Genomic DNA, 26,548 nt, shown 5'->3' with positions numbered 1-26,548 from the left:
AATCCACTCCCCTCAAGCCCCAAGGCAACAGAGGCTGGCTGTTACAGTCATAACCACCACACTCTGCTCTATGTAAATGTTTAAACAGGTATTTCCTTTAATATCAAACAAAATAATATAGCTAGCACTGAATGTACTTCATTTATCTTCTTACCTTTTTTTTTTTACTTTTTCTCTTATTCTGAATATTTCAGTTGATTGGGGTTTCAACATAGGTATACCATCTGAAACAGATAGAAATCTATCCACGTTCTCTTATTCTGTGAGGATATCGTCTATATGCTCCCATAAATCTTCAAAGGGAAGTTTAACTAATATGCTGGGATTGGTACTAGATTGGTTAAGAAAAACAACTGCCCCGTTCTTAGCTGTACTGTACAAACACGAACTATACCCTACCTTTGCAAAATGAGTGGTGTTCAGTCTCTTCATAACCTTTGAATTTTTTATCTCAATAAAAATGTCATGCTTCCTTTCAGTATGGAAATAAAGCAAAGCATATACATATATGTATCCTTGGATTGCTTTTAACTCAGCAGCCCACCAAAGATGTATGCCCACAGAGGCTGGTTCTTAATTAGGATAATGTAGGACTGTCTCTAGCATCCTAATATAACTGCCCCTCAACTTAAGGGGCAGCCTCTAGTTCTTCTATCATTACATGGATTCCATTGGAGTATATGGGCTGTTCATTGATTATCCTTTGACACACAGCCAGTTAATCTTTTATTCTTAGTCATTTATACTAAGACATACTTTACGTTGCTTCCCTTGTACTATTCTTGGTTGGCAATGCGTTGCAGCCTATTAACCCTCACAATATGCCTCTTCATTTCCCTTAGGGTAACCTTCAACAATGTTTTCAATGAATGTGTAATTCCATGGAACTTAGTCATGCAGCATCACAAGAAGAATACTCTTATTTTTTCCAAATGAGCCTTTGTTTCAAGAAGAAAGTTGAAGTCATTAAACATACCACACAATTTTCAAAGGCGATAATCCAGCCTGCTCTCCTCCTTCTGTTCAGTTCTGGGCCCAACTCACTGTCTATGTGCAATGTCTGTCCAAGATATATGTACTGATGGGACCAACTCCATCCAACTGCATATTTTAGTCTAAAAAGGCATTCCTCATCTACTTGTTTTTTTTTTTCCAGTGTAGAAGAAACTCTTTTGGCTGTTTATGGATCTCACTTAAATGGTTCTTTGTGTTCTAAGGCTTGATATAATCAGCATTATGCCATCAATAGACTACAGCATCTAGAGGACCTTAACATCTTTAGGAAATTTCTTTTCCACTTGAATTCTGAACAGGATCTTCTCCATGACAGCGGCAAATGCCTTTGGCCAACATACCTCTCACTATTTTATGTCTTGATTAATATTAACAATTAGAGGGTAAATAAAGAAAAAGTTATTGTTACATCTTTTAGGGAATCTTATATGATTCTGATATATTCCAAGAAGATACCTTGTTGACATAAATTGTTTTTAACAATACTATTATAGCACCTATGTTGTAGAGTTGCTTATGATTATTTCTTCATTTTCAAGTATAGTTTATTATAAGGTTTATGAAACCACAAACAACAATCTTAATGAAGAAGTTATATAATTTTATATGATCAAAATTTATCAGTCATAAATATGATATATTTGAGCAATGATTCAAAATATGGTGGAAAGATCCAAGATACAAACAATATGAAAAGGGTAAAAAAAACCTTTATTTTCATTATGGAATTGTTAGTATACTTGCCTATTATCAGTCTCATGCTACTAAAAGGATATCATACATTAATATTTAGGAATTGCTCAGGCCAAAATAATACTTCAAACTGAAATGAAATACAATTTTATTTGATTTTAATTCCTGCCAAAAATTTGTAGCATCATTGTTTAAAAAGCTTAAATATTTCTTGTTATAAAATAATCGTGATAACATTAATTTTCCCTTTAAATTCCTACAACCTACCTCAGGTGCAAGGTACTCAGGTGTCCCACAAAATGTCTTCATTGTAGCTGCATCTGTAATCCCCTCTTTGCAAAGTCCAAAATCCGTAATTTTTATGTGGCCATCTTTATCCAACATCAAATTTTCCAACTGTGTGTTAGGAAAGAAAGAAAGCTTAAAAATTGACCTCTGGTTTTCAACAACACATATTTCTGGGAGGGAAAAATGTATCCAAAGTTTGCTAAAGTTTTCAATACCTACTTTTGTATACGGTGAAAAAGTATATTAAATATTTCGGAACTGTGATCATAGACCTTTAAAACAAGCAATGACTCAGTGGCTTTAAAAGTTATTTTTATGTAAGTTGTGAAAACTCAGGACTGTGAAACTTGGGAAGGCTAAGAGTTTCCTCCACCAAGTGCCACTTTTAAAAGAGGCATAACAGAAGACTGTCATCTAATAAACCTTCCTATTTCATACTTAGCAACTTTCCCTAAATCATCTTAGTTAGATGAGAATTCTTTAAAAAAAAAATGTCCATAGGAAACAGGAATCCACTACTATTTATCAAGATCCTTGTAGTTTTTTCTTTAAATCCAAATTGAACTTAATGCTGCAAGGAAAGTAGAATTCTGATGACTTTCTTCACTTAATTAAATATAAAAATGGAGAGACAGTACCCATGCTTAAACTCCTAAATAAATGTGTGTAGGCATATATACACACAGAAGAAGAGTTCTGGCTTAGTTTTTATTACATGCACACACATATACAGATCACATTTATTTTACATACATGTATACACACAAACACATACAGAGCAAAATCTACAGTAACAAGTAAAAATCAGTTTGATCCTGTTAGTAAAAATATACCTAGGTATTGAGCTGACAGATTTAACTACTGTAAGAGATGCAATTGTCAGTCAATCAAAAAATCAATTCAAGTCATAAGACTTTCTGCTCACAAAACCTGATATTTTGAACCTATGATTTTTGCTATTGTTGTTTTTCAGATGTGTCCAACTCTTCGTGACCTGATGTGGGGGCAAAAATACTAAAGTAGTTTACCATTTCCTTCTCCAGCTCATTTTACAGATGAGGAAACCAAAGCAAACAATATTAAGTGACTTGCCCAGGGTCACCCAGCTAGTATGTGTCTGAAGCTGGATTTAAACTCATGAAGAGGACCCTTCCTGACTCTAGGCCCTGTGTTCTATCCCCCGAGCCACCTATTTGCCCTATGATTTACTTGTAAAATCAATGTGTCAGTCAACAAACAAATATTTATTAAGCATCAACGATGTGCCAGACATAGGGCTAAGATAAGAGTGTGGAGAAGTGACATATTCAGACATAAGCTTACGGAAGTTCACTTTAATGGCCGAGTGGACAATGAACTGAAGTGATGAGAAACTTGTAGCTGGGAAACTAACCAGCAGGCTGTTGCAATAGTCCAATGAGATAAAGTCCTCAACAAAATTGATAGCAATGTTGGAGGAGAGGAAGGGATATAATCTAAAGATGTTACAAGGGAAAATGAGAGGTCTTGGCAAGAGATTGGATATAGGAAGTGAATGCAAGGCACAGAGGATGACAACAACTAGTCCTTCCTGTACCTGGATAAGAACATCCTCTACAACGTCCTAGATAATATATTCAATGATGGAGGACACGCTGACTCTTGAGTCATCCAGCTCATTCTACTTTTTGACAGATCTAATTGCTAGGGAATTTGTCTCTTATCCTGAGCCAAATTTGCTTGTCTATAACTCTCATTTTTGAGATTCAGATTATTCCTACTTCTAGAGCCAATTAATATAATTTGAATCCCTCTAAAATACTATAGTCTTTCAAATACTTGAAGATGTCTATGATGTCCCCTAAGTTTTCTCTTCTCCAGGCTAAATGTCCCCAGTTCATTGAACCACGTGATGGTGTCTTCCATCACAATCCTGGCCACACACCACTCTAGACCTATGTCAGTTTATCAATGTCCTTTCTAAAATGTGGTATTTGATGATACAGGGTCTAACCAGAAGGGGCAGAGTACAATGAGGATACACATGCATCATGCGGAACATTATTCCTTTTTGTGAGGTCGAAGACTGCTTAAACTTTTGCTGAACTTGTAGTCTACAAAAACTCCCAGAGTTTTCATAAGAACTGTTCTTTAATCCTATCTCCCCATCCTACACTTCTGTAGTGGATCTTTGGAGCTTAAGTATAGGTCTTTGCTTTTCTTTCTATTAATTTTCTTAGCTTAAGATCATTATTCTAGTCTTTTAAGACCAAGTCTTGGTGTTTTTTGCTTTTGTTAAATGAAGCCTATTTTAAGTACATTTGAGTAAATTTACCAGAAACCATACATAATAAATAAATGAATAAAATTTATGTGGTATTTAATATGTTTAAATCACTGTTAAGAGCCTTTTAATCATTACCTCACTTGATTTTCACAACAACCCTGGTGGTGTTACTATCCCCATTTTATAGATGAGGAAAAGGCAAAGAGAAGTAATGGGACCTGCCCAGCTAAGAAGTGGGATGCTAATTTGAACTTGTGTTCCCAACTCTAGGCCCTGTACTTTATCCTCTGTGTCACCTTGCTGCCTCAACTAACTTCCTTTTTATTATGCTTGGTCCACAACTGAATACAACAAAGAGTGTAATAGTACATCTATTATGTAAAAGTGACATAAAGACTTTTTTTTAGATTAATTTGAATATGTCATCAATTTTATCAATTTGTGTGTAACTCACTATCTCAAGTGAATCTGTAACTGTACTTTGTCTTAAAAGAAGGCACTGTAGCTTTTATGCTTATTTCAACTGTCTATATCAGTTTTTGGGTCAGACTCATGATTGTAAGAGGTAAGATTTTACATTATAAATAAGGACAATATTCAACTATCAGCCTTATTTAGGGATTTATTATTTATGCTTTCTTTGAGGGGGTATGGGGATGGAATCTTTGCCATTAAGAGCTTTTACAAGCAATAATAATGGATGTTATCAGTTGGGGTAGGGTACTACTGGATTTTATTACTGAGTTTAAATACAAAGTCATGAGGTAGTTATTCTTAAATATTCTCTTGTCTGTTCCTCCTCCCTTCATTCTTTTTGTTGACTGTCATATCATGTTGGGACAAAGAGGCCATTTATCTGTACGTTTGTGCTTTTGCTGCTACCTGAATTGAAAATAATAAGATTGAAAATAAAAGAGAAAAATTATGTCAATGATACATTTGAGCACCCTACTAAGGAGTTAACTGGTACATCTAACCCACAGGATTTTTAGGCATGATCTTGTTGTATTCAAAAAATTGTAGATGTCTATTGAAATTCTGATTAATCATTCAACTGCTATCATCTGAGCCTAAGAGCTACAAATTTTGGGAAGAACATTACTAAAGCAATATCAATAAATGGTTTCCCTCATTCAGCCCTCTCTTCATTTTAGCAGTAAAATATCTATCTGGTAAGAAGGTGGAAATTTATGAAAATAAATACAAATCAAAGAATTGTAGTGTCTGAATTCTTAGCCACAAATACTGCCAACTCCAGCAAAGAAGATAAGAGTCCCAGGACTGCTATAATTAGGAAAGAGGGGAGAGGAGAGGAAACCATGCTCTGAGCCTCAGCTTTGGGGACCCAGACATCCCTACTTATGTTCTGAGGACTTGAAAACCCTTTCTGCAATCAATAAAGGTCGAAAGTATAGGTGTTAGCTCTAAACATAAACACCATATAGTCAAGTAATGTTAGAACTAAAAAAAGAACTTAGAATTATCTTCAGACAAGCAATGGCCATGGCCCCAAAGATTAGATGATCAACACAAATATAAATTTCAGTGAGTTTTGGATCAAAGTTACTTTTTATAATTTCTTATAAAAATAAATCCTGTGACTTCTGATGGAACTATCTAATTTATGAAAGTGCTATTGTTAAGATTTTCTTTTCTTCTATAGGTTATTCACAGTTATTGATGGTGTAATCAATAATTGTGGTTAGAATAAGGTTTAAGCAAATACTTAGACACTGTTAACTTTTAAAAATCAATTATTATAAACAATACTGAACAATGCAATGAATTAAATTTGCTTTGTAACTATATATAAATTATTTCAATGAACAAATTAGCACACTAATTTTTTAAATCAGTGTATACTGAAATCTATATCAGGATTCTTTATCCATTTTCATTCATTTTACTTTATATCACTGTAGCTGGTATGGATTCTTTTCTGCTGGTTCTGTTTTTTTTTTCTTTAGAAGTATTTCAAAAAGGTGTTTCCAGATTTCAATACAGTTCTCAAACTTTTTGTATTAACCACATTATTATACCACATTAATGTACCACAAAGTATTAATCATTTCCTTATTGTTGAACATTTAGGATACTTCAAGTTATTTCTTTTTTGGTAAATACACATTATATTATGCTTTCAGGATATACATTTCCAACATGGAATCATTGGATCAAAGTGTATGGTTACTTGTTCATTGCTATCAATCTCCAGACTGCTCTCCAGAATGATTCTACCAGTTCACTATCCTACAAAAAAGTGGATGAGTATACCTATCTGCCCAAATCTTGCTGACATTAAGTTTCACTGATTTTAAATAATATTTTTTGACAATTTGAAAGCTATGAGGTTGTATCTCAAAGTGTATATCTCTTTAGTCAAATGATGATTAACCATTTATGGTTCTTCCTCTGAAAAAGCCCTCTTCATATTCCTTCTCTGTCATCTCCCCTCCCTTATTCCATTTTTACACCTTTTTAAAGTACTTAAAGTCTATTACCTGGCTGGAATTCAGTTAAGGTATACAGTTTAAGCTATAGGTCTAAATCCATTTCCTGCCAAATTGCTAACCAATTTTCCCAAGTGCATTTATTAAATACTGAATTATTTCCTCTATTTTTATTTTCTGTGTTTTTCAAATGCTGATATTTTGTATACATTTAATTGCATATCTTGTGAATTTTCAGATAAATTTTCACATATTATTTAATATATTTTTGTGTGGTGAGCTATAGACTTGTTATTTCATTTTGCTGTGGGAAAATTGAAGTGTAGAAACACTGTCCACTGATGCAGATTTATAGCCCCCTCTGTGCTCATTGAAAGGCTAAGTGACTTGCATATTTAACTAATGGCACAGAGCTGCCATGTGTCAAAGGTAAGACTTAAACCTAGATCACTATAATTCCTTTTTTCTCTCTTTTTTATTTTTTAGTTTACATCATTCATTTCCACAAGATTTTGATTTACAAATTTTCTCCCCATTTTTCCCTACCCACCACTCCAAAACAGTGCTCCCATTGAATATCCCCTCCCCGAATTTGCTCTCTGCCCTATCTTCCCCTCCAACTTTCCAGTAGGGCATGGTGGATCTCTATGCCCCAGTGCCTATATATCTCATTTCACAGTTACATGTAATATAATATTAATAAGAGTATATATATTTTTAAACATTTGATTTTAAAACTTTAAATTTCAGATTTGTTCCCTTCCTCCCTCGTTACCCACCCTCACTGGGAAGATAAGCATTTCAATATAAATTATACATGTGTGGCTATGCAAAACATTTCCATAGTGGATATATAGTGAAAGACTGACTATATTTCCCTCTATCCTATCCCACCTCCCACTTGTTCTATTCTCTACTTTGATTCCCTTTTCAAAAGTAGGTGCTTCCAACTTCCCTCCCCCTGCAGGCTGCCCTCCCTTCCATTATCCCCCTGTCTTCTTCTTCCCCTCTACTCTCCTGTAGGTTGAGATACCCTATTTAGTGTGTATGTCATTCCCTCCCTAAGCCAAATGCAATGAGAATAAGGTTGACTCATTCCCTTTTGCCTTCCTGTTCTTCCCCTTCATTGTTACAGTATTCCCTTGCCTCTTCTATATGAAATAATTTACCCCATTCTGTCTCCCCATCTCCTCTCATTATATTCCTCTGTCACCTCTCAATTTCACCTTTTAAGTATCATCCCTTCCTATTCAAATGGTCCTGTGCCCTTTGTCTATGTATACCTGTACACATATACACATACTCATATATGTATTGATATACCCATATATCCTCCTATATAGACACATGCATGTATACACACACACACATATATATATATATATATATATAAACATATATACATTTCTATTCCCTTCAACTATTCTTCTCATACTGAGAAAAGTTTTGTAAGGTACAATTATCATTTTTCCATGTAGGAATATAAGTAGTTCAAATTTGGTAAGTTCCATATGATTTCTTTTCCCTGTTTACCTTCTCATGCTTCTTGTATCTGAATGTCAAATTTTCTATTCAACTCTGGTTTTTTCAGCAAGAATACTTGAAAATCCTCTATTCCACTGAATGACCATATTTTGCTGGGTAGGTGATCCTTGGTTTTAATCCCAGCTCCTTTGACCTCTGGAATATCATATTCCAAGCCCTTAAATCCCTCCATGAAGAAGCTGCCAAATCCTGAGTTATCCTGATTGTGTTTCCACAGTATTCAAATTGTTTCTTCCTGGCTGCTTGTAATATTTTCTCCTTGTTCTGTTAACACCAGAACCTGGCTATAATATTCCTAGGAGTTTTATTTTTGGGATCTTTTTCAGGAGGTATTCAGTGGATTCTTTCAACCTCTATTTTGCCCTCTGGTTCTAAAACATCAGGGCAATTTTCCTTGAGAATTTCTTGAAGGATGATTTCTAGGTTCTTTTTTTGATCATGGCTCTCAGGTAGTCCAATAATTTTTAAGTGATCTCTCCTGGATCTATTTTCCAGGTCAGTGATTTTTCCAATGAGATATTTCTCATTGCCTTCTATTTTTTCATTTGTTTGGATCTGTTTAAAAGTATCTTGATTTTCATAAAGTCACTAGCTTCTATTAGCTTCAATCTAATTCTGAAGGAATGATTCTCTTCAGTGAGCTTTTGAGATTCTTTTTCCATCTGGCAAATTCAGCTTTTTAAGCCATTCTTCTCATCATTGCCTTTTTGAGCCTCTTTTGACATCTGAGTTAGTCTATTTTTTTAAGGTGTTATTTTCTTCAGTTAGATTGTTGATTCTTATTTTATAATTTTCTTGCATCATTCTCATTTCTCTTCCCAATTTTTCCTCCACTTCTCTTATCTGGTTTTCAAAATCCTTCTTAAGCTCCTCTATGGCTTGTGAACAGCTTATTCTTTTCTTGGAAGCTTCTGGTTCAGGAATTCTAACTTTGCTGTCTTCCTCCTGTTCCATGCCCCGATCCTTCTTGTCCCCAAAAAAGGAGTCCAAAGTCAATGTGCTTGCCATTCCATTACTTGACTTTTGAGCTTTTTGCCACAGTCGAACTCTGCTACCAGAGTGGGGAGCTTTGTCCCAATCACTAGGGTTTTCTCAGTTGCTGGAGTTATTAGTTGGGTGCCTTCTCTGAAGCCTCCCCATGCTCTGGCAAACTGGTCACACACCCTAGGACCTCCACCCTAGACTGCAATCCAGATCCAAGCAGGTTAAAGCAAGAATGATTACTCCTCAGACTGGTTGCTTGGTTCCCCTACACTCTGCAGGCCAGGAGGTCTGACACAGCCACACAGCGGGTGGCATGGCCCAGCCTCAGCCGATTCTCGCACTGGGGGCAAAGGCTGGACCACACTCCTGAATTCCCAGGTCCCAAAGTCCACACTGTACTGATCTCTCACTTTGTCCTTAGCATCTATGGGTTGATAATTCTGCAAACCGCCATAGCTGCTTGTGATCTGAAGTCCCTCCAGCCAGCGGCTGGTCAGGCTGCCCTGAAGCTAAAACCTCGGGCTCACACAGGGCTGGGCTCGGATCCCAGAGCTCTGTGCTGGCCACTTCCTGCCGGCCTCCCGGGCTGTCCTCAGATGGAGGTTAGCTTCTCTGTGCCATTTCATGTGTTCTGTAGCTCCAAAGTTTCTTCAGAGTCACCTTTTACATGAATTGGAGGAGAGGGAAGCAGGAGCCCCAAGGAAGTCCTGTTTCTACTCTTGACTCCACCCCCCGATCATTCTAATTCTAAGGCTGGGCCTCTCACCAGGCTCATTTAAGATGATGTTACATGAACGTGTTATGCCAAGATAGTTAATCTGTTTTCCCTTAAGAACTTGTGGCCTATTGTATATTAATTTTTTATTCCCTATTTAGTCATCTGTGTATAAAGTATTCCCATTTGCTGTTGTAAAAATGAATTCTCTGTGTAGGTGAACCCTTAGTGGCCAAGAAATGTGAACTGTGGGTTCAACTGTGTTTTAGAAAATGCAGAACTTCATTTAGTTCTGTATGTTCATCGGAAATGGAGAACATCACACAAGTGATAAAAGATGGATTTGGAATCAGAGTTTTTTTGTTCAGTTGTATTTGACACTTCATGATCCCACTTGGGGTTTTCTTGGAAAAGAGATAGGAGTGGTTTGTCATTTCCTTCTCTAGATCATTTTACAGAGGAGGAAACTGAGGCAAACAAGGTTAACTGATTTGATTGGGATCACACTGCTAGTTAGTATCTGAGGCTGAATTTGAACTTAGGTCTTCCTAACTTCAGGCCACAACACTCTATCTTCTAGGTTTGAATTCTGGCCCTACCACTAGAAAGGTCACAGTTTCCTTAGCTACAAAAAGGAGTTGTACTAGATAACCTCTGAGTCCCTTTTATCTTAAATCTATGCTTCTATATAATTGTTTTGAAGGGTGTGTATATGTGTATAAATATGTATGTGTACATATGTGTATGTATGTATAAATGATTTGTATGTGTTTATATACCCATCATATATACATACACATTCATGCTTATATACATATATATACACATATATTGTGTCTCTTAAGTGGACTTGCATACTGAACTAAAGAAAGTCTAAAGCAATACAATCAAAAGAACATGGACACAAGTTAGGTGTCCCCCAGGGCCCTATTTCTTTATGTCACTTGGTGATTTGACTGGGTCTAATGATTATCTCTATGTAGATGATTCCTAAGCCAATACATCACAAAACCACAGAATTTAAGAGTTGGAAGGCAATTCAGTGGCTGTCTCTAGTTTCTACACAATATCTATCTAGTCTATACACAATAAGTAGAAATCAAATCTCTTCCTAGAAATTACCCCTTTGAGGGGAAATTCACCATTTCTAAAGGCAGCACACTCCATTTTACATCAGCTCTAATTACTAGGAAATTTTTTCTGACACTAAAGCCTAAATTTTCCTCTTTACAATATCTTCCCATTGATCTTATTTCTGATATCTAAGGCCAAAAGGAACAAATCTAAGCTCTATTCTACATGACAACCTTTCAAATACCTGGATAGAGCTAATACATCCTCATAACTCTTCTCTTCTTCATGCTAAAGATCACTAGTTCCTTCAATCAATTAACATAAGACACAGACTTAAGGTTACTTGGTGATGTAGTGGATGACACATAGTATGCACCTTAAAAGAGACTTTCTCTCTTTCTTCTCTCTCTTCCTCCCTCCATTCTACCATTTTGGCCCCCCATCCACTGCATGTTAACATCTTTTTAAATTGTGATGCACAAAACTAAAGGCAACACTCAAGTAAGGTCTTACCTGAGCAGAGTACAGAGGGAATGTCACCCTCCTTATTACTGAAAGATCTAACTCTCTTAATGCCTCTCAAGACTGCATTAGCTTTTTTTGTTGCCACAAAAACATACTTTCTCATATGGAGCTTGAAGTTCACTGAAACCCCCAGATCTTTTTAGATAAATTTTTACCTAACCATGTTTCCCTATGTTATACTTCTGGAGTTTATTTTTTGTACCCAAGTATAAGAAATTGCATTTCTATCTACTGAATTTCATCTTATCAAATTTAGCTCAATGATATAGCTTATAGAGACCTTTTTGCCTCTTGATTCTGTCATCCAAAGAGTTAGTTCTCTTAGCTAAGTGCCATATGCAAATTTGAACATTATACCATGTCTGCCCTTGTCCAAGTCACAGTGTCAAGAAAAGATATTCCACTGCAAACTTTCTGCCACATTGGCTTTAAACCGTTAACGATATACCATGAGTCTGGTCATTTGACCAATGCTGAACAAAATTTATTGTATTACTCTCTGGTCCTTATCTCTCCATTTTCTCACGAAGAATATCATAAGATATTTTAGCAAAAGTTTTGACAAAATCAAGCTATATCATAGAGTTCTACAATAACTCACCACCTTCTACAATGCTTTGATGCAGCTAGTCATTCTTTAATTAGGAGAAATATAGTTTATTAAAAATAATATTCTATACTTATTGTTTTGGAACATCATTTTGTATGCTTCTATTTACTTTTGCAGCTAATTTTAGTTGTCTGTATGACAAACCTACCTTTATACTTGTTAACTATCTCCCCCAAATGTTGTCATCCAGAAATTAAAGGTGTATGATACAAATACAACCCAAAAAAAGCCACCCCAAAATGCTGAGATAGTCAGATTAATTGAGAAATATTGTCACTGGAAAAGGATGAAATGATGGGAGGTTTTTACATGCAGCTATGTCGGCATATTAGATAATATAACATAAGAGTCCCTGAGAAGTTATCTGTGACTAATACTTTGGTTGAAGCAAATAAATGACAATATAAGGGTACTTTTTAATTTAAAGGAATTCTTTGGCAATAAAAATGACAATATTTAGCATAAATCATCACTAACTCATTTACCCGTTTTTATAGACGTTGATTTTCATATGCTGTTTTGTTTACAGCATAATACATACATGCTTTTAAATCAATAAGCCTAGTTCATAAGGGTATTGGGAAAATAACATTCACACATTCTAAGGTACTTTAATAAAGGTTCTCAAACGCTTATGAAGAGACAAATCAATAGCAGTATACTATACAATATTATTAGTAACCAGATGTTTTTCAAATGTTAAAACTTATTTAAAAAATCAGATATTCAAAGCCTTAAAGGTCTTAGAATATCAAAAACTGTAAACTGAAACTAAAATCAAGATTGTATCCCAGTTAAACATCCTGATATATTATAAATGTTTCTTTATAAGTATAGGATTTCATATGAAATCCAGAAATAGAATTAAATATCTTAAGGGTTTTACCTACCTATGAATTCACTTAATTTTCAGGCCAATGCCTAATATTATTCTTAATTATAAGCATTTATAGAAAAAAATAAACTTAGATTATATAGTTAAGAAACATTTGTTTGTACATCAAATACTCAGAAATACATAAGGTGTCTTCAAACTCGTGAATTAAACAGTACGCTTTATGTTGTGGAGCACATCCTACAACAAGGCAGTTTTTTCTCATAACCAAATGTTTTCTTTTCCAAAACTGTGCAACTTTGTAATTACTTTGTGTTTGTCCCCATAGTCTCTGAAAAAACAAAATTTGATTACTTTTTTTTTTTTACCTTGAGATCACGGTACACAATCTTTCCGGAATGTAGATAGTCCAAAGCGGAGACAATTTCTGCACCATAGAAGCGTGTTCGGTCCTCAGAGAACACCCGCTCTCTCGACAAATGGAAAAACAGCTGCAGGGTAAACAGCAGGGACAGGATTGTAATAATTACTGATTTAGTGGGGGAAATTAACACAAACATAAAACACCTCTCATCACCATATTGTGATGATAGATAGTGTACTCTCAGTGGACACTCAGCACTCTTAGACAGCAGCTGGCTTATCTTTTCCAGGTTTCCAAGGGGAGACTGCGAGCTGTTAAATCAGCGTTTTAATCAATATACCAATCTTGTTTAAGACATTCTGTTTGCTACCCATTTAACCTTCAGTTACCAGAGGAAAAAAGTGTAGATCATCATCTTGTATCCCTTCTTATTCTGTCCCTCACCATTTCCTTTTTAGGATGAAGTATTGAGTCATATTATTAAAATAACAACACAAGTATGGTTGTATGATTTTCAGTTAATTACTTAATTTACTTTTGTACAAAAGAGGGGGGGGAAAAGGACTGGCATTCATCTGGACACTGCTTAACAAATGAACTAGAACGATTAAAAAGTTCGTAGTGCCATCAGTAAATAGTTCTTCAATGACCTGGTCACTAGGTTCTAGCTAGAGACAATACACCTCTCTAAGTTGTAACTTCTTAACTTCCTCTTAGTGATATATAACATAGCTAAGCAGAGCAAATTCTTTGATATCCCTGATGGTATTTAATATTTATTATCCCCATTTTGAAAATACACTACTTAACAAGTCATTCATTCCTTAAGAATAAATAATTGACTAACAGCTTTTAAAGTAATTATAAAGCAATATAAAAGTTAACACTTTGAAACTATACCACTCTAAAACATATTAACTAAAAACATTAAAGATTTTTCAGCGTCAAATATGATTTAAATTTTTTCTACATAACACCTGTGGCAGATTTTTGAGTCACTGGTTTTATAGATAAGCAAGCTGTTCACTGATATGCATCAGAGTTCATTCATTTGCTTCTGTCTATATATACATGACATTAAACAACTACACTAAAAATGAAAAATTCAGCTAATCATCCAGGTGTTCTCAATTACTTGAAGATTTGATATCAGATAAATGCTATGATAATCTGATTCAATCTGATTTAATTCAATTAAGAAAGGATTTACTAACTGCTTGTTGATTTATGAGGCATGGGAGGAGATGCAAAGATAAATAAGCTACAGTCCTTGCCTTCAGAGAGCTTATAAACTTTTTTATTCTCTTTTCATTGGATCATTTGATTTTATATAGACACATGGATAGGTAACATCTATTTCTACATTTTGTATTCACAGGATTTATAAAGTAGCAAGAGTTAGCATCATGATATAATTTTAGGAGATAACAGACTAGTATCACTTATTCAAAAAAAAGCTACCTCATTTATTATAGTAGATTCATTCCTTTATGTTTTGAAACATTTTGGGGGGGGTATCTTTAAGAATTCTTTACAGTGATGAAAACAGTCCTGAGAGGAACTGACTATGGTGAAATGATTTCAATCAGTTTTGAAACCTCATTCAAATTGCTTACCTTTGTATTTATGGCCCCAGATAATCTGTCCTGAATCTGTCTTTCATCCATTCATTCAACAACCTATTTATTAATTGCCAACTCTGTACAAAGTAATATGATAGGAGCTGAGAATAAAAAAAATGGCCCGTCTCCTTTCCACCTGTATTTTTCTATTCTTCTCTATTCAAAACCCCAATTCCAGTTAGACTGGTCTACTTACTATCCATAGAACATGTCTTGTATATTCCCTTCTTCCTGATGTTGCTTTTTATTTCTCCCCACATCAAATGTCCAACTACTCTCCTCTCTGTCCACTGAACCTTTCCATTCTCAGTTCAAATACCACCTCCTTCCAGAAAGACTCCACTAATATCCTTGCTCATTGCATTCTCTTCCCCTGAATGTATATATCAGGGGGAAGGGGGAGGAGGGAAACTGTGGCCTCAAGGCCCTATATACTTTGCCTATACCACTCATTCAACATTTACTACTTACTACTTGAGTTAGTTTTGTATGCTTAGGTCTTTTTATCCATCATTTTGCCCATAAGTTATCGGAAGGGAGAAAAATCACTTCTTATACTTCTAATAAACCCCACAGGAAATATATAAGACAAGTGTGTTACAATGGAAAGTGCACTGGGCCTGCCATCAGAAGAACTAGGTTTGAACATCTGAGGTTTTATTTAGCACAAATAAAAATGTGCAAAGTTTTTTACTAATTTTCATTCTTTGGCCAAGCATGTGAATTGGTGGTCTTGATGGCTTAACTGAGTTACAACTGATCTCTCATCAATCACTTTAGGATTCTTAAAGGAAACACTGTGAACAATATCAGCACAGTAAGATTTTTTGCGTTATTAAGAGCACTTTTAGCTCTCTGACACTATGTACCAAATTTTCTGAATCCATTAGGTAACGTTTAGTTTTCTTATTGCTTCTATAACCAACACTGTGCATTAAAATCTGGCCCTTGAAATCATCTCACCATTTGATCAATGCTTCATGGTATACATTTTACTCATGTGGTATAAGTTTTACTTAACCTAAACACTTTAGTCTGACTGGAGTCAGATGACTGTTTTGGTTCTCTTAACTAACTAAGTAATTTAATAAATTAAAGTAACTAATTTAAGCTTCATGAAATACTGGCAAACATGTTACCAGCAAAGAGATAGCTACCTCCTTGGTGTGCAAGGCCATGGAAAAATTAGAGAAGGAAAGATTTTCCATTTTCTTAACTGTCCTTATGAGGGTCACCTCATCTTTACATGCCTCAGTATCCTCACCTATAAAATGGGAATGATATTACCTGCCTTTTATATACCTCACAGTGGTGCTAGGATTAACTCAACAAACATTCTGTTACTGACTACAACATATAAGACATGAGGCTGGGATCAAGCAAGATAATGGATGTAAACCTCCATATACAATGTAAGCTATTATCATTAAGCGATATTCAATAAATATTTCTAGGATGAGTACTATATAAATGCATTATAGAAAAATTATATTATAGTTAGTATGAATTTCTAGCTGAAAAAGGGAAGCAGTTCCTTTTCAAGAGGAGCTATGTCTGATCCTGTGTACAATAGTTACTACAAAAATAAAGGTAACTTTACAAGGCAATCAGGAAAGCTGGGAAGAAGTTCAAAGTAATTTCCCTAAGGGGGAAAAAAAAAACCAAAAGGAAAGAAACAGTTTCCATGTGGAGAGAAACCTTCTAATTGAAGAAAAGACCATAACTCTGAGTGTTCTTTTTGTTGCTTCTACCTGTGGAAGGTAAGAAAAGGCTAGAACTTGAATGAGCCATGCTCTTCCTTTAAATAGTCTCACAACACAGGAAAGGTGAGGAAGGAAGTCAGGGACCAAGAAAAGTCAGCTGCAAGGACTTCTGATGCTGAACCACTGAAGAATTTTTAAACTCTAAACTCCACAACAATTTTTACTCACAATTAAAGAATTTTAGCATAAACTGGAAAAAAATAAAAGCATTCTGTTAAGACCAGGTAGGAAATTAGGTTTAAATCAGGAATTTATGATTAGGGAGAAAGTAGACTTTTGTAAAAACAAACATACAAACAAACTGTATTTGTTTAAAGCTTTTTTTATTTGACCATACTATTCAAATGTTTGTGCTAAAACTGGCTAATTTTTGTGTTCAATTATGTTAATAGTTATATTCTTAATTTTTTTAAAGCCTAAAGACACTAAGTTCAAGTTAATTTTGAAAGTAAACTGAAATAGGCCATAGGATAAGCACCTTGGGTAGAGGGTTCCTTTACTTTGCAGACAAGGAAACTTGAATATGGAAAAAATAACCTTTTTTGGGAAGAAGAAAGGACATTTAAGTGTGAAAATTGGATGTCCCTTTCTCACTAATGGTGGAAGCCCAAGCAGCCCCTCACAAGTTGGCTCCTAATGATGACCTGTATTGAAGCTTTAATCAACTCTGTTTTTCTCACAGAGGCTGGTTCACCTCCTGCTTAAGACAGACCAATGGCCCTCTAGTCCTGGAAGCTCACCCTATCAGGGCCACAGCTTAGTATGGATCAGTCCTATTGCATCTTGAGATATCTCAAACTCAAGCAACCCACCAGCCATAACCTCCCACAGTTGTATAGACTATAAGTATTCTCCACCACATCTCACTGATGTCAAATGACTTTTCGGAGTTCACACAAAGAGGCAAGGACAGAGAGAGGTTCTTTTTCCATAGAATATGCTATCAGTATAAAAATCATGAATGCAACTATATATGACTAAAAGCATGCAAAATAATTTGAAAATTTCACTTAAACTGGATAGTTTGAAAGTAATTAGGCAAGACTAAAATTACAAATTAAATATTTATTTAATATACACTATGTTAAGAAGCAATACTTAGCAGTGACTAGAAAGCTATAGCCACAGACAATTAATTTAATTTTTCAATGGCCTAGGCAACTCTCTAAGAATATATAAGTTACACAGAATTGCTTCTGAAGATTACCATATACATTGGTTGAGAGAGTTCCTATACAAGATACTAAAAGGTCCAGACCAAATAAATAAACACACATTGAATAATATGAAATAAAAAAATGAACTATATATCCAAGTACTGTTGTAAGCATAAACTAAACTTTATATAATATACCTATGTTACATGATGAAAAGAACTCACAGATTAGGACAGAAGGTTGATTTTAAAATATTTCTTCTGGAATCATCACAGACCTGACATACAAAAATATATTCCATTTAAAAGAAATAATGAGTTCACCTGGGATTGGGTGAATAGATTTTTCTCTTTAGAATTTTTAAGTTTCTTTAAGCAGAATTTTAAGGAGGATATGTTTGCCTTAGTGTCCTCAGCTATAAAGTGGGCATAATAACAGCATCTTCCTCACAGAGTTGTTGTGAGGATCAAATGAGATTTTCATAAAAAGCTTGTAGCACAGTGTCTGGCAAATAGTAGGTACTTCTTAATAAATGCTCATTCCCTTCTCCATTCCTCAAGTATTCTGTTCTGAAGTGAACTTAATAAGCCATTTTTGTTGTTCAGTCATTTTAGTCATGTACAACTCTTAGGGCAAATAAATGATGAGCAAACTACTGTTTTTTGCAAATTTGTTTATTTGATCATAAATCAAAATGTTCACTATGACAATAAACTGCTGTATTTAGAATAGCAGTCTTGGTTCTTTTTAAGTGTGGTACAACATAGTGCATTTTATAACAAATACATATTTGTATTTACCCAAATTCAGAATTACAGCATTAAGTTGATTTTCTTTTTGCAACTCTTTGGTAATAGCTTAATAGTCACTACCCAGAGAATTGCACAATATGTTTAATACAAGTCTCATTAATTTCAATGATTAGATTCATTATCATAATATTGATTGAGCTAGGATCTTGAGTATCCTAAAGACAACTAATTAATTAAGCAATAAGGCATGACAGTCTGTGCAATAATGCTGATTAACACACCCCTTGGGCTCACAGAAGGACCCAAGGTACAGTGGAAAAGCTCTAATTCAACCTAAGGTGAAATGAATTAAACATGACTATCCCACATAGTTTCAATAGTGTTACTCCTACAACAGAGTGAAAATTAAAATTATTTTTATGACTAACAAAAGTATTCTTACAGTTTTAAAATAACCTAATGCAATAATTCTCCAGATAATTCCGGAAAATAGCTTTTATTATCCCTTCATTTTATGACATAGATTTTGCAAAGCAAAAATCGGTTGTAAACTCATCTAACTTTAAATTTTATTTTTTAAAGCACAACTTCAGTGAGGGATAGGGAAGAAAGGTGCATTTAGAGTTTGAATCTCTGCTTGCTTAATATTCAACTAGACCTTTTTGTTTCTTTTTTAATTTGTTTGTTTACTTTTAGCTTACAAAATGTGGTTCCACAATCTTTTGAATTTCAAATTTTCTCCCCCTCCCTCTTCCTCCCCTCGACCCCCACCCCAGCCAGGGCAGTATGCAATCAAGTATAGGATCGGCAAATACTTTCACATTAGATAGTAGTCAGGTTGTAAAGAAGGATTGTAACCAATGGAGTGAACAATGGGAAAGAGGAAACAAAACCAAACAAGAAAAAGAAAGAGAGAAGTTTGCTTCAATCTGCATTCAAATTCTGTTCTTTAAGTTCTTTCTCTGAAGGTAGACATCTCCTTCCATCATGAGTCTTTTGGAGTTGTCTTATAATCCTGTGTTGCTGAGATGAGTCCAGTCTATCAAAGTTGGTCATCACACATATGTTGTGTCTATAATTGTGTACAAATTTCTCCTGGTTCTGCTCTTCTCACTCAGTATCAGTTGGTATAAGTCTCCCCAGGTAATATGAAGTCCGTCTGCTCCTCATCTCTTATAGCACAACAGTATTCCATTACATTCATATATCACAACTTGTTTAGACATTCCCCAACTGATGGGCATCCCCTTAATTTCCAATTCTTTCCCACCACAAAAAGAGCTGCTATAAATATTTTTGTACTAAACTTGACCTTGGTCAAGTGTCTGACTTCAACATGGCCACAATTTTATGTAAAATGAAGGGACTACATTAAATGACCTAAAACTAAAACACTTTATATAAAGTGTTTTAGGAATTAAATTAGGCCCTTAGGGAAGCTATGAGGGAATTTCAGGAGCATTATATCAGATCTGAGGTTCTGAGCTAAAATGGATGTTTGGTAGAAACAGTTTCAAACAATGGGTTAGATATCTTGAGCCCTACCTCTACTGTCCTTTTTCAAGTCATACAATGCTCAAAAACTAACAAGAAATACAATCTCCCCTCAAAATGGCAATCCTACCACCTATATTTATTTTATGACCTCTTTCAAAGTTTTTTTTTTTAAAGGTGGAGGGCAGGAAAGGTTAACATTACTGTATAAAAAATTAAATGCAATTTGCTATATTGTAAACAAGTCCTACCACTTTAAACTGTGAAAAAAGTTCATAATTTTTTAAAAATTGGATGAATTTAAAAACTTACTTAGCAAAACAGCTATAACAGGCTCTTTATAGCTTATGAATATTTACTCTATATAATATTGTAAGAGGCAAGATTACTTCCTCAACCAAAAGGGAAAAAAAATGAAGAGAAAAAATGCAATTTATTAACAAAATAAGTAATACAAAATAGACTGTTTTCTGTATTTTTATTCACAAATCTTCAAAATTTCTAATAAATATTTTAAATTACCAAAACAAAAAAGGGAAGTTAAAAATCATTCCTGTGACATCTTCAATAGAGGATATTAGTATTAAAAGATTACACTTCTCCAGTCATAGCTCATGTACCCAAGAGTACTCTTTGTATGGCAAATGCAAAGTCCTAGAACTACCCTGAATTTTCCCATCTGTTCAAATGAAGGTTAATTATAATTTGAACACAGAACTCTAGTTACTATCTTCTATGATTGCCATATTCAGAAACTTATTTTGTACCCCTTTTACTCTAAATCATTTGGAACCTGAAGAGTCTCTAATCAGCTTGTGCTATTACTTAGAAAATAAATTCCTAGTGTCCATTGCTTCTAGGGAAAAGGCAAACGCTAAGGGAAATTATGGATTATTGTGAAGATTCCTAGTAGTGTTGCTCCCTTTTGACATATTCTATATGCCCACCAAAAACGGAGTTTGAGGCAGAGACTTTAAAAAAGCACTGACCTATCTTAATCCTATTGAACCTAAGCCTTCTATACAAAGCCTTAAGTAGGTAGAAAGAACATGATAAAAAGTTTTTACATTGCTGCTTTTCACTATGTACTATTCTTTCAATTTTCTTTTTTTTCAAATGCTTTATTAACTTCTGATTTACATCATTCATTTCCGCCATATTTTGAGTCACAAATTCTCTCCCCATCCCCCACCCACCCACCACCCCAAAACAGCAGTCACACAGGATATTCCCTCCTCCAATCTGTCCCCTCCCATATCTTCTCCCATACCTCTTTCTACTTTTCCAGTGGATCTCTATGCCCCAGTGCCTGTACATCCCACTTCCCAATTACATGTAAAATAGTATTAATAATAGTATATATATATATATATATATATATATATATGTATATATTTGAATATTTGATTTTAAAACTTTGAATTCCAGATTCATTCCCTTCCTCCCTTGTCATTCACCCTTACTGGGAAGATAAGCAGTTCAGTATAGGTTGTACATGTGTGTCTAATGCAAAACAATAACATAGCAGATATATTGTAAAAGAATGACTATATTTCCCTCCCTCCTATCCCACCTCCCACTTGTCCTATTCTCTCCTTTGATCCCTTCCCTTTTCAAAAGTGGGTGCTTCCAACATCCCTCCCCCCCAGCCTGCCCTCCCTTCCATCATCCCCCTTCTCATCCCCTTCCCCCCCTACTCTCCTGAGGGTGATACCCTATTTAGTGTGTATTGCATTCCCTCCTCAAGCCAAATTCAATGGGAATAAGGTTGACCCATTCCCTTTTGACTTCCTATTCTTCCCCTCCATTGTAACCATTTTCCCTTGACTCTTCTAAATGAGATAGTTTACCCCATTCTGTCTCCCCCTATCTCCTCTCATTATATTCCTCTCACCTCTTAATTTCACCTTTTAAGTATCATCCCTTCCTGTTAAATTGGTCCTGTGCCCTCTATCTATGTATACCTGTAAACATATATACACACATTCACATATGTATTCATATGTCCATATACCCTCATATATAGACATATATATGTATGTATTTCTATTCCCTTCAACTATTGAGAAAAGTTTCATAAGTTATAATTATTGTTTTTCCATGTAGGAATGTTAATAGTTCAACTTTGATAAGTTCCTTGTGATTTCTTTTCCCTGTTTACCTTCTCATGCTTCTCATGCTTCTTGTATCTCAATGTCAAATTTTCTATTCAACTCTGGTTTTTTCATCAAGAATGCTTGAACGTCCTCTATTCCACTGAATGACCATATTTTCCCCTGACACATGATACTCAGTTTTGCTGGGTAGGTGATTCTTGGTTTTAATCCCAGCTCCTTTGCCCTCCGGAATATCATATTCCAAGCCCTTCGAACCCTCAGTGTAGAAGCTGCCAGATCCTGAGTTATCCTGATTGTGTTTCCACAATATTCAAATTGTTTCTTCCTGGCTGCCTGTAATATTCTCTCCTTAATCTGGGAATTCTGGAACCTGGCTATAATATTCCTAGGAGTTTTCTTTTTGGGATCTTTTTCAGGAGGTGATCAGTAGATTCTTTCAACCTCTATTTTGCCCTCTGGTTCTAAAACATCAGGGCAGTTTTCTTTGAGAACTTCCTGGAGGTTGATTTCTAAGTTCTTATTTTGTTCATGGCTTTCAGGTAGTCCAATAATTTTTAAATTATCTCTCCTTGATCTATTTTCCAGGTCAGTGGTTTTTCCCATGAGATATTTCACATTGCCTTCTATTCTTTCATTTGTTTGGATCTGTTTAACAGCATCTTGATTTCTCATAAAGTCATTAGCTTCCATTTGCTCCAGTCTAATTCTGAAGCAATGATTCTCCTAATTAAGCTTTTGAGATTCTTTTTCCATCTGGCAAATTAGGCTTTTTAAGGCATTCTTCTCCTCATTGCCTTTTTGAGTCTCCTTTGCCATTTGAGTTAGTCTATTTTTTAAGATATGATTTTCCTCATTCAGGCTGTTGACTCTCATTTCATAATTTTCTTACATCATTTTCATTTCTCTTCCCAATTTTTCCTCCGCTTCTCTTATCTGCTTCTTAAGGTCCCCTATGGCCTGTAACCAGCTTGTATTTTCCTTTGAAGCTTTTGGTGCAGGAGTTCTGACTTCACTGTCTTCCTCCTGTTCAATGCTTTGCTCCTTTTTGTCCCCAAAATAGGAGTGTAATGTTGGAATCTTCTGTCTGCTTTCTTTCCTTTGCCTGGTCATGTCACCCCTCAGTCACTTGACCCCTGGGCTTTTTGCCACAGTAGGACTCTGCCACCATACAAGGGAGCTTTCGTCCCAAACACTGGGGTTTTCTCAGCTGCCAGAGGTATTACTTGGGTGCCCTCTCTGAGGTCTCCACATGCTCTGGCAAGCTGGACACACTCCCCAGGAGATCCACCCTAGACTGCAATCCAGATCCAAGAAGGTTAAAGCAAGAGCGATTACCCCTCAGACTGGTGCTTTGTCTCCCTACACTCTGCAGGCCAAGAGCTGAAGCTGCCACGTGGTGCTGGCTGGCTGTGCCAGCGTCTCAGCAGCTTTTCACCCCAGGGGAAAAAGCCATTCACTCCCACTTACTTGGTCCCAAAGTCCAGATTGCACTGACCTTTCACTTCGTCCTTCGCATCTATGTGTTGATAAATCTGGAAAGGGCCATAGCTGCTGCTGATCTGGAGTCCCTCTGGCCAGTGGCTGGTCAAACCCGCCCGCCCTGGGGCTAAAGCCTCGGTGTGGGGCTGGGCTCGGCTTCCAGAGTGCCATGCTGGCTGATTCCCGCCAGCCTGCCGGGCTGTCCTCAGCAGGAGGTTAGCTTATCTGTGTCATTTTATGGGTTCTGCAGCTCCAAAGTTTGTTTAGAGTCCCCTTTTTGCATGGATTGGGGAAGGTGGAAGCCGGAGCAGTGGGGAGGTCCTGCTTCTACTCCACCATCTTGACCTTTCTATTTTCTCTCAAGTAATAAAGCCAAATGTTTCAGAAGTACTGGCTTCATTTAAGACTGGTATTAAAAAGTATCACTGATATATGCTCTAGCTATATAAGGCACAGTAAGCCCTCTTTCTCTAAAAACAAGAATTGGGAGGAACTGAGAATAAATATTAAGGATGATCTTTTTATTTTCAAAAATAATGAGAAATTGGAATTTTCTACTAAGAGAAGTTTCATTCTTTCTTTTTCTAGGTATTTAAAAAAGCTAGCCCAGATTAAAAGCAACACAATATTCCGGACTGTGAGCTCCTTGAGAGCAGAGACTCTCTTGTGCCTTTCTATATACTGCAATACTTGGCATAGTGCCTAGCAGATAGTCCAGTTTCTCTATCAAAAATAAGAAACTTTAGGGGCAGCTAGGTGGCGCAGTGAATAGAGCACCGGCCCTGGAATCAGGAGGACCTGAGTTCAAATCTGGCCTCAGCTACTTAACACACACACACACACACACACACACACACACACACGCCATGTGACCTTGGGCAAGTTACTTACCCCCAATTTCCCTTCAAAAAGCAAAAAACAAGACACTAAATCAATGCATCAATAGAATACAAAATAGGGAAATGTGATGATATCCTGAAAAACAAGAAAAGCTCACAGACATAAGTTCTGTCAGTCTTAGTTTCTTCATCTGTAAAATGGGAATATTAATAATACCTACCTCCCAAGGTTGTTGCAAGGATCAAATGAGATATTTGTAAAGTGGTTAGTACAGTACCTGGCACATAGTAGGTGCTCATCAAATACATAATACTTTATGCGCCTCCCCTCCAATGATGCAAAATGCAAATCGCCTATGAATGAGTATGTTCTCCTATAATTTGGATACAGGTCGTCCATCCAATGTGCTGCAGGCTTTCTTCACTTTTCTATAACATCATAAGGATTCCAGAGGAAAACTTTTATTGTCCATCTGTCATCTATTACCCTCTTCATATGACAACATGGTATTCATTTCCTGACACATTTCCTGAAAGGCATCTTTTATACCTGTTAGCTCAAGTTCTTCATTGGTTACATGTTTTATCCTCAACACATACTGAATATACATCTCTCCACTGCCCCCTGTGTCATACTGCTTTTGTGTTTATTGTTTATTATGAAAAAAAGATTTGATTCAACAGAGTAAAACATTACTTTAAAAGCTCTTTTCCAACAAGATGCATATATCAATATATTTAAGACACAGTATCAAAAATAACTCTGTTCAAAGACCTATTCATTATAATCAAATAAGGCATAAAGCAAGAATATTTATGCTCAGCAAAGGGGTTTACCACTTTGATGGAGGATATCTAGCACAATATATAAGTTGAAGAAAGACTACCTGCAATACCTGATATTCCTGTTGGCATATGATATTTTGCCAATTCCATATAGCCACAGAACATATAAGAGTTTCATAAGATTCATAACTTTTTAACAGCATTGGCCTAATTATCTACATAGGGAACACAAAGTGGATGGAGAATGCCTATTGCCTAGATTATGCTATACAATTTAGACATACATGCATACATACATATATATCACTTATATGTATATCTGTCATGTCAAGCACTATAGCACTTATATGTATATCTGGGACAGACAGTGCAGATAGATAAAGAGAGCCTCGCACTTAATAGAAGGAAGAGAATTAGACTCCTTCAGGAAACTGCAAAGTGTCATTAATGAACCCAAGCTTCCCATGGCAATAAGGACTGATCTTTTTAATACTAATCATCTAATAGCACTGACAGGTGGCAGCAAGGCATGAACACAGTAGTCTCTGGTGCAGTAAATATAACTAGGTAAATAATTTTCATTAGTCTCATCAGAAAAACAAGATGCCTTTTATTACATTAAGAGGTAGCTTTATAAAAAATTAAAATCTAAACTTACAGAAACACAGGCTAATAGTTTATGCTAAGCATGTTAATAATTCATTTGGAAAAAATCTTCAAGAATCTACCCAGGAAGATTTTACTTTGATCATTACATACCTGAATTTTGTCCATGATAATTCTACCACTTTGCCTTGTACACAAAGGAACAAAAAGGTGACTCCTAACACACAAAATATGACCATCTAATGACTAAAACTATTAAGACATGACAGATAATATATAAGCATTCTGATTCCCTTTTCCTTTTTAATTCTATCAAGATATATCAAAGTAGGCCAATGTTCTTTCAAACTGTGTTTTCTGAGTAAATATTTAGGATAGTCATCAGAATGCTACAATATGGACGCCAATGATATTGATAACAAATCTGAAAAATTACAGTTCACTTGGCTCATAGTGCCACAGGGTTGTTTTTTCCCCCAGAAAAGAAAGGCAGCATGGCAAGTAATAGAGGGCCTGTCATTGACTGAAGATCTAGATTAAAGTCTTCTCTCTCTGTATCACTCACACACA

The 26,548-nt window shown here is 35.6% G+C and overlaps 1 protein-coding gene across 1 annotated transcript in view; it reads right to left on the bottom strand.

Moving 5' to 3' along the window:
* The window catches only part of AKT3 (AKT serine/threonine kinase 3), a 170,228-nt gene that overhangs the window by 70,352 nt on the left and 73,328 nt on the right, over positions 1–26,548 (bottom strand). The window contains exons 6-7 of the mRNA XM_069064467.1: positions 13,368–13,490; positions 1,975–2,103 (exon numbers count right to left, since the gene is read on the bottom strand). Coding sequence (XP_068920568.1) covers positions 1,975–2,103; positions 13,368–13,490 — 252 coding nt within the window. The remainder of the gene's footprint in view (positions 1–1,974; positions 2,104–13,367; positions 13,491–26,548) is intronic.

This window comes from Petaurus breviceps, unplaced genomic scaffold (assembly GCF_028583685.1).
Source record: "Petaurus breviceps papuanus isolate PSGF00001 unplaced genomic scaffold, PetGlider_PUasm1.0 90633, whole genome shotgun sequence".
NCBI lineage: Eukaryota > Metazoa > Chordata > Mammalia > Diprotodontia > Petauridae > Petaurus > Petaurus breviceps.
Note: the sequence above shows the minus strand (reverse complement) of the source record. Positions and strands in the feature narration are given on the sequence as shown.